This window comes from Pholcus phalangioides, unplaced genomic scaffold, assembly GCF_987345545.1.
Source record: "Pholcus phalangioides strain wild (caught in Gottingen) unplaced genomic scaffold, Ppha-v1.0 ptg000019l_1, whole genome shotgun sequence".
Lineage (NCBI taxonomy): Eukaryota > Metazoa > Arthropoda > Arachnida > Araneae > Pholcidae > Pholcus > Pholcus phalangioides.
Window position 1 is genome coordinate 694,706 of NW_028301612.1, and position 10,146 is coordinate 704,851.

At 39.7% G+C, this 10,146-nt stretch overlaps 1 protein-coding gene across 1 annotated transcript; it reads right to left on the minus strand.

Moving 5' to 3' along the window:
• Positions 1-369: 369 nt before the first annotated feature.
• Positions 370-7,677, minus strand: LOC149071072 (uncharacterized). Its single transcript, XM_089248081.1, has 2 exons — positions 4,132-7,677; positions 370-390 (listed from the first exon to the last, which is right to left on the minus strand). Exons 1-2 carry the CDS (start codon positions 7,675-7,677, stop codon positions 370-372), a joined length of 3,567 nt encoding a protein of 1,188 aa, XP_089104207.1.
• Between the last annotated feature and the right edge of the window lie 2,469 nt (positions 7,678-10,146).

Sequence of the window (10,146 nt, forward strand, 5' to 3'; positions counted from 1 at the left end):
TTATTTTTTTCAAATAGTGGGGCACATTGCATTTTATTACACCTATACAAACATGTTTCCTTGCTCACAGAATTTTGATATCTGTGCGGAATGATAAAATAACATACTGCCTTGTACAATATAGGGAAATGTTTTCTGCGCAGCAAAAAACCCTGTGTACATGGAAACATTCTCAGACTCTAAATGGCCATATTTTGTAAACTTATTCACCATGAAAAAATGGCGCCTTTCTTAGGCACTTTTGACTAAACCAATAAATGGTTAAAATTAAAATTTGATGACCAAAAATATGCCTTGCAGAAAAAAATATTGAAAATAATTATACAGTGCAATATTATAGTACTTAAATGTGAGAAACGCATCAATGAACTAGGACTCCCCTTCCGCCACCTATCAAATAAATCAAATAAAACTGTTACAATTTTTCGATTGAAATTAGCAACCGGATTTTGATTAATGTGCCGCGAAAAAAAAAAACCAATATGGCATGATATTAGTTAATATTTTATAAGAGTAATAATATTAGTTAAATTATCAAGTTTGCTTCGAAATTTTAACAGTTGTTATTTGTCAGCGGTAAAATAACGTCAATAAAACTCGCAAACTGTAGCAGTCCTTGGTTTTCATATTGTTTTTGATTGTAATCATGGAAAGCCCCTACGTTAGCTACACTTTGCAATATTTTAATATTTTAATAATATTTTACTACGCACAAATAACAACTGATAAAATTTCGAGGCAAACTTTATATTTAATTAATATATATTATTGCTTATAAAATATTAGTTAATATCATATCGCATTGCTTTTTTTTATATGGCAAAATTTTTTTATATGGGTTAAATCCGGTTACTAATTTCAATCGAAGAATTGTAACAATTTTATTTGATAGGTGACATAAGAGGTTCTACTCAATTGATGTTTTTCTCACTTGTAAAATACAGAGAGATTCTAAATTCATGGGACAAACTTTAAGAGATGATATAACACACCTAAACAAGTATTTTTGATCATAGAATGTGCTGTCGAATCGCAATAGCAAAGGCGGTAGAGGGTATTTTTGGAGAACGATTTGTTGATTTTTCGACGGATTTGCTGCGATATGTAGTATCATGCGATGGTGCATGACCTTCGGATTGAATTGGAGTTTGCAAAGACCATCAAGGTTATGCTGCGCCAAACAATGAACAGGCGGTGAAATGACTTGCGGTAGATTTTGCGTTACCATGTCGCACCATGAGAAGACCTACCACATTATAATACCCTGCGCCTTGGTTACGAGCATTGGCGTACGCGAGATCGACCTTGGGGGGGGGGGGGAGGTGGAGGCACATTGGGTTCGGGTAGCACAGGGAATCTCTCCCAGAGAAATTTTGAGCTGCTAACCTTCAAAAAGCATTTTAAATTAAGAGAAATTAATAAAGATAACATACGGTACAAAAGTATTTTCTTTCGATATTTTAATTTTTTACTGAATATTTGGAAATATTTTTGGTTTTTGATCGTCTTGTGGAGGCCTCGGGCCCCCTATGTTCTCTCCTACGAACTATTCCTCTGGTCCCAAACATATGAACCCAGGGCTGTTACTTCGCCAGAATATTTCGCTGCAACGCAACGTATGAATAAAAAAGGTAGGAAAATCTTTTTTTTTATGCTACGCAATCTAACAACATGTAAGCAACATAATGCGGGGAATCACGATTTTAAAAAGTAAGGGATGAAGAGAGCGTTTCTTCTATTTTTAATAAATGCATTTTGTCTTTGGATTCAGAATAAATATATTAATTTAACAATTTTCCAGTTTTCTCCTAAAAATGAGCACAAACATATTTGTGATACTTGATTTAATAAAATTTTTCTTAAATTTTATTAGAAATTTTCGTAGAATTTTAACGCGTTATATGATATACTAGCTATAATACCCGACGCTCAAGGGCGTAGCCAGGGGGGGGGGGCTTGGGGGTCTGGTCCCCCCCCGAAATGTGAGAAAATGACCGAAAAAAGGGAAAAAGATGGCCAAATCCATTGTTCTGTCACTTTGGTCCCCCCCCCGAAATGAAAGTGGTCCCCCCTCCCCCCGAACGAAATTTCTGGCTACGCCCCTGCCGACGCTGCCTGGGTTTTCTTCAATGAGGCATTTTTGGATCACGTGATGCTTCCCTCTTTCTTTGAGGGACATGCAAACCGTGTCTAAGTTAACCATGGCGACTTCCAGCGCGACTCATGAAAGAAACAAATCTAGATTTAAAGAAACGTAGAAATGAATATGTTTTTTTTCCTTTTTTAAGGGCGCTAAATATTTCGATTCCTCCCCCCCCCCCCTTTTGAACGTCAAGTTACCCATCTGCCTGTTTTAGCTTCCAAAAATGCTTGGTTAAAGCTGTGGAATTTCTTCGATGTACTTTATGGGCCCATAATTAATTTTAAAACATCCTAAACTATATAAATTTATGCAGTTGAATATTAAAAGATAATACGCGGAGACATTAATTTTCATGCTTGAGAAGATGTAAATAAAAAGTTATAATCAATGTTATTGCATGGATATCCAACGCAAAGGTAGGTCCAGGGCTAATTACTTCCTATTTTATCTCCTGGGCTTCGTATATCTCTAAGCGAACTCAATATTTCAAAAATCTAGAATTCAATAAAATTTTTAAAATTAATGATGTGGTGAAATTTCCGCATTTCTACAGTGAAATCGGCAATTTTAACACTGATTTCTATGGGGATCATCCTTTGCCTGACCCTCAAAGTGATGCTGATATAATGATTATAACATCTATTCAAAAAGTCTCATTACTGGGAGGATTGAAGAAGTGACAAACCATTGTAAAGGCATATACACGTGTGAAACGTATTGCTAGGGAGCCACGGTAACCAAAGTAAACGTTCGGAAAGTGATTGTTGAGGCCCAAAAACCATTGTTGCCAGATGGTTTTTTGCCCATTTGGGGCACTGGCCCTGCTCTGACGAAATTTTAAAGTAGCCTATCGTTCAAGTTGGGTCGCATTTGGTATATATGCAAAATTTGGTGACGATCGATCTAAAATTGTAGATTTGTATAGAGAACATACACACACATACAGACAGACAGACAGAAAATCAATTTTATATATATAGATAGACTAGCTGATACCCGGCGACGTTGCCCGCCCCGTAAAAAATTTATATATATGTATAGCTTATTAATTATTTCTTTTAATCAAAAAATTTCTGCATCAAGTAAGAAAAAATTACTTTTATTTTTAAATATTTTAATTAAAGACTTCAAGCAATCGCTTGTGGATACACAATATTTTTTGTTTGTCCATCTGGTGTGAAGATGTACAAATTTTTGGGATTACCAACACGCGAACAGGCGACGTAAAGCTGTCCGTGTGAAAAACAGGGCTCAAGTAGGTTGATACCTGCCACTGCTAACGACTGGCCTTGCGCTTTGTTGATTGTCATGGCAAAAGCTAAACGAACCGGGAACTGCAATCGCTTGAAAGTGAATGGAATTTCTTCAGTGACAATTGGGATACGTGGAATGAAGACGTCTTCTCCTTTGGCACATCCAGTTAAAATTGTTGCTTCGATGATGTAATTGTGCAATTTCTTCACGCAGAGTCTGGTACCATTGCAGAGTCTCGGTGTCTCCAAATTTCTTAAAAGCATTATAGGTGCTCCGACTTTGAGGGTCAAGTTGTGTGGTGGCACACCCGGAATATCCAAAGAGTTCAGAAATTCTGCAGGATACAGAACTGTCTGCGTTGTGTCTGTGACAGTGTCAACCGATTTATAAGATTTGGAGTCTCCTGGAATAATTTTTAGGATTTTTTCGTCAAGCCACTCATGGTTTCGGTGATTTTGTTCAATGTTTGGGAAAACTTTGTCTGCAAGTTCTTGAACTGAATTTAACAACTGGCAAAATCCATTTGGGAACGTAATCAGTCCGGTGCTTGGGTCTACGGGAATTCTTCCATTGCCAAGTTTGATCAACTGATGTGAAAATTATCGCAGTGCTGAGTCATTTTGCAGTTGAACTCGCATGTTGGTGGATAATGATAATTTTTTAACTTCGTGCCAGAGTGTTGATGATTTGAGGCAAGCATTAAATTCATCAGCTGGCGTGGAACGCGGAACTACAGGCAGAGTCTGACGAAAATCTCCAGCCAACAAAACAACCACTTTTCCCATGAGCCGCTGATTTCCTCGCAGATCTTTAAGTGACATGTTGACAGATTGCAGGGCCCGTTTGTGAGACATTGTACACTCATCCCAAACTATGAGGCTGCACTCTTGCAACACTTTTGCTGGGCCTGTTCCCTTGGAAATGTTGCAAACTGGAGATTCGTTATGGTTAAAGTCCAGTGGTAATTTGAAGGCGGTATGTGCCGTCCGACCTCCATTTAGTAGTGTTGCGGCTATGCCAGAAGAGGCCACTGCTACTGCAATTTTCTTTTGTTGTCTCACCTTTGCCAAAAGTAAATTGATAAGGAACGTTTTGCCAGTGCCACCAGGAGCATCGAGGAAATAGATGCCGCCATTTCCATCGTTAATCGTTTGCTGAATTTGATTGTAGGCTTGTCTTTGGTCGAAAGTTAAAAGTGGTTCTTTCGCTGCAATATATGACTGTAATTCATTAACATCGTAATTTCTCTCCCGCATAATTTCATGAGTGAGATTGTTGGTGTTAGTTCGTTGCGGTGAAAGAAGCAAAGAGCACTGTCTGAGGTCTTTTCCAGCCATTGACAAACAAAGGTCTTCTAAATGGATGAGAGCTCGATTGTACATGTCTGGGGAAAATTCAATTTCTAAATTTGGATTTTTCCGTCTGATTCTCATAAGAATGCCTTCACTGAGATCATCTTTGTATTTTTCCCACAATTGAAGTGGATTTGACACAGATTGGGTAGATAAAAGAATGCCAAAAAGATGTCTTAGACGAATGGCAGATTGAGTGATTTTAGCTTCAGTCATTGCCAAATCCCAGTGGTCATCGTTTTCGAGCAATCCTCGCTTTTGGCATGCTTCTTGCATGGTTGCACAAACTTGACCATTAAATGTTTTCAAATCATCGAATGTTGTTGGTCCTTTGATGATGTGAAGCAGCATACGCAGAAAGAAGCATTCGCCACTTGACGGATGAACAATATAAATGCGGCCAAGTGTTTCTGATGATTTAACCCCAGGATGTCCTGCAACATCAGTTCCTTGTTTGCGTCGCTGCCATTTTTTGCTTGATGTATTCCATGTGTAGAACCGGGGAAGATCACAGTAGAAAAGTGTTCTGGCAAATACGTCGGTCTTACATAATTCAAAGAATTCGGTCAGTGTTATCTTTGGTGGCTGTTGCAAGTTGTTTGCTTGGAGGTTTTCTGGATTGTAATACACCCTCTGGCCATTTTCAAGGTGAACACTCAGATGTTGAACCGATGGGTAGCGTTCGTGAATTTGGAAGCTGAGGATTCGCCAAATTGCTTCGTTGCTGCAAATGTATCTTCCCAATTGAAATGTTGAAATCTCATCGTTCGTTTGTTGGCCCAATCCAAAAATTGCTTGGTCACTTCCTTTGTTAACATACTTGCAAATATACTTGATGGCTTTTACAGACTGGCAAGACTCTACATTAATGTGCGCCTGGAACATTTTTGACAATGTTGGGGAATATGGAACTACCCACCTATTGTCAACGTTAACGTCTACATGGCGTATTTTCAATGTTGTGGTGAATCCGCCATCTTCGGGCTTTCGTCTCCTGTACAGAGGATAGCCATCTTGGCCAGTCTGTGTTTCTTGTAGCATTGTGCGTGGATATTTCTTGGAGCATTGACCATTCATCATGCAAGGAGCGTTCGTGTTTAGCGCTCCACAGGGTCCGCGAATCATATTTTTGGTGATGATCTGAAACAACAATGGATCTTGATCTGGATTAGGCAATTCGGCAGAGATGACGTTGTCGATATCAGTTGGCCGGATTTTTTCTCGCAGCCAGATGAGGATGTGGGCATGTGGGAGACCTCTTTTTTGCCATTCGATTGAATACATCCAGCATCTCGTTTCTCCGAAAATATGGCACTTCTTCACGACGTTCATCAGTTTTGTTAATTTTCTCTTGAACACTCTGGCAATCAGGTCATGTCGATCTGTAGCTTTCTGAGCAGGCAGAAGAGCCTCTTGTATTTCAGACCAAAGTGGATTGCATGTGAAGGTGATGAACAGGTCAGGGCGACCATAACTCCTGACGTAAGTCATTGCATCCTGGGTGTACTCATGCATGTGTCTTGGACCGCCAGTAAAGGTTGCTGGCAAAATCACCATTCTCCCAAATTCATTTGGATTCGCGTCATTGGCCATAGCATCTCTAAGATGAATGTAGTCATCTACTCTCAGTTTCTCTTGGTTTGTTCGGATGTAGAGTAGCCGTTCACTTTCGATTTTGGCGTACATATCTACTACAAACTGATGGAGGAGCTGCCGGGATTTTAATAAATGATTTTCATCTCCTACCCTTCTCATCAATCTGAATGCATAAAAGTCCATGGCAGATACCTTCTTTCCCGGTAGCGTGTCGCCTGTAGTTGGATTGATCTGAGTAATTCCAAAGTTATAACCGTCATTGCCTTGCCAAAAGATGATCGGGTATTGGAGAGCATCGTACGATCTATGAGTCTCCGTTACTCTCTGTAGCCTGTTATTTCTTTTCTGTAGAACAATATCGTGGCTTTCAAATTCATTCCCCACAATAACAATCGCCACCTCATCAATTGTTGGTGCATTGAATGTCCGTGGATGGGCACCTACTGGAGTCTTATCTGCTCTGATAATTATTTGGTAATCATCTCTTGGCATACGCTCCAGAGCAGTCTTGAACAAATTCCCGTGGGAATTGTGTTCGTGGAGGAATTGTTGTAGCGCCCGGACGATATGCTGTGTGGTGGTTGGAATATTGGAGCATCGTTGTCGAGCTTCTGCATTTTGGTCTCCCATGAAGAAAATCTGCAAAAATTTCGGCTCTTCATTCGTTCCTGGGAGCAGTGACCCTGAAAGATGGTAAATTTGTCCCTGTACTTTGAATGTAGGCATGAATCCAGGCTCGCCAATTTCTTTTGTTGCTCCGAAAGAGGTCATTTGGAAGCAGGAGTTGTACTTTCTGATGTTTTGCAGAAAGTGCTTGGAATCTGGTGTGGTTCCAGCCATCAAAGTACGAAGTGGTTCAGGTGGTTGATTGATTAATGGCAGCTTGACTTTTCCATTTGAGCAGCACATCCCAGGCGCCTCAACATCCCATTTATAAGCTTGGCAATGGACACAGACCTTCTCCATTTGGCCAATCAAGACTGCTGGATGTTCGTGATAATCAAGTTCAGCATTGTATGCAAATGCAGCTTTTTTCAGATCTTGAAAAGCATGCTCTCTATAAGTGAAGGCCCTATTTCGATTAGCAGATAGACGCTTTTCAGTGTGTTCTGGAGTCTCACTTGTCCTGGAAATGGAGGCTCTAGTTCGATTAGCAGATAGACGCTTTTCAGTGTGTTCTGGAGTCTCACTTGTCCTGGAAATGGAGGCCCTAGTTCGATTAGCATATTGTCTTTGTTTAGTCCGCTCTGAAGACTCATTTTTCCTTACCAATCGCGACCGTTTCGCTTCAGTCGAAATTTTTCCGATTGCTGCTCGCTTTTTAGGACTCATCTTACACAGTGGAAGAATATTGTGATCAGAATGAGCGAGCGTCTGTGATGTTCAGAGTTGTTTCCTTCACTTCAGTATTTTTATTCTCAGTTTTGTCGTCGTAGTTGTTGTTCTCTGTTGTTGGTGACGTCATGTGTCCAGCTTGCGGCGAATATTATTCGAACGCCTTTTCAGCATTTCTTAAATTGAAACTATACCTATACAATGGGCGGTGGTTGAGAAACATAGCTGATACCCGGCGCCGATGCCCGCCCCGTAAAAAATTTATATACGTATAGCTTATATATTATTTATATACGCATTTCTTAATCAAAAAAATTTCTGCATCAAGTAAGAAAAAATTACTTTTATTTTTAAATATTTTAATTAAAATCTTCAGGCAATCGCTTGTGAATACACAATATTTTTTCTTTTTCCATCTGGTGTATAGATGTACAAATTTTTGCTATTACCAACACGCGAACAGGTGACGAAAAGGTGTCCGTGTGAAAAACAGGGCTCAAGCAGGTTGATACCTGCCACTACTAACAACTGGCCTTGCGCTCTGTTGATTGTCATGGCAAAAGCTAAACGAATCGGGAACTGTAATCACTTGAAAGTGAATGGCATTTCTTCGGTTAAATGCTTGTGCAGCGAATATTATTCAACCGCCTTTTAAGCATTTTTTAAATTGAAACTATACCTATACGATGGGTGGATTAGCACTTACAGCATACCCTGTATATAGGTTAGCAGAAATACCCGGCGCTTCCCGGGTTTTCTGCAATTAATGGGAGGATTGGAAATGTGACAAACCGTTATAAATCAATAAACTGTTATAATAACAGAATTAAAGGTGTGACAAACCATTGTAAAGGCATATATTCACCTCTGAAACGCATTGTTGGAAACCACGGTAACCAAAGTAAACGTTCCGAAAGTGATTGTTGAGGCCCCAAAACCATTGTTGCCCGACAGTTTTTTGCCCATTTCGGGCATTTGCCCAGCTCTGACGAACTTTTAAAGTAGCCTACGGTTCAATCCCGGACCTGTTTGGTATATATGCAAAATCTGGCGACGATCGGTCTAAAACTGTAGATTTGTATAAAGAGCATACATACATACATGCATACATACTTTCACATTTATATATAAGACTAGCTGATACCCGACGACGTTGCCCGCCCTGTAAAAAATTTACATATATATAGCTTATTAATTATTTCTTAATCAAAATATTTCTGCATTAAGTAAAAAAAAATTACTTTCATTTTTAAATATTTTAATTAAAAACTTCAGGCAATCGCTTGTGGATACACAATATTTTTGTTTGTCCATCTGGTGTGTAGATGTACAAATTTTTGGGATTACCAACACGCGAACAGGCGACGAAAAGCTGTCCGTGTGAAAAACAGGGCTCAAGTAGGTTGATACCTGCCACTGCTAACGACTGGCCTTGCGCTTTGTTTATCGTCACGGCAAAAGCTAAACGAATCGGGAACTGTAATTGCTTGAAAGTGAATGGCATTTCTTCAGTGATAATTGGGGTACGTGGAATGAAGACGTCTTCTCCTCCAGCACATCCAGTTAGAATCGTTGCTTCAATGATGTAAGTGTGCAATTTCTTCACGCAGAGTCTGTTGCCATTGTATCGGTATCTCCAAATTTATTAAAATCATTATAGGTGCTCCGGCTTTGAGGGTCAAGTTGTGTGGTGGCACACCCGGAATATCCAAAGGAGTTCAGAAATTCTGCAGGATATAGAACTAAATGTCTGTGATCTTGTTCACACTATCATTTTTCGGTGCCAGAATCGCTCTCAGAAAGCCACTCATGATTTTGGTCATTTTGTTGAATGTTTGAGAAGACTTTGTCTGCAAGTTCTTGAACTGAGTTTAACAACTGGCAAAATCCATTTGGGAACGTAATTGGTCCAGTGCTTGGGTCTACTGGTTGGTCAACTGATGTGAAAATGATAGCAGTGCTGAGTCATTTTGCAGTTGAACTCGCATGTTGGTGGATAATGATAATTTTTTAGCTTCGTGCCAGAGTGTTGATGTGCTAACAAACTCGAGGCGACCACCGATAGACAGCACCTTCACTTCCAACCCATCTCACTAATGGCAGTAAATTGCAATGTAGCGATTTGGCCAGAGTTGGTGTTTGGTGAAGTAGAGTGCTGATGATTTGAGGTAAGCATTGAGTTCATCAGCTGGCGTTGAACATTTTTATTCCCTGTTTTATCGTCGTAGTTGTTGTTCTCTGTTGTTAGTGACGTCATATGTCCAGCTTCTGCAGCAAATATTATTCAAACTCCTTTTAAGCACTTTCTAAATTGAAACTATACCTCAACGATGGGTGGTTGATGAGATAAAGGCCACATTAGCACTTGCAGAACACCCTGTATACATGCAAGCAAAAATATCTGGCGCTTCCCGGGTTTTCTTCAATTACTGGGAGGATTGGAAATGTGACAAACCGTTATAAATG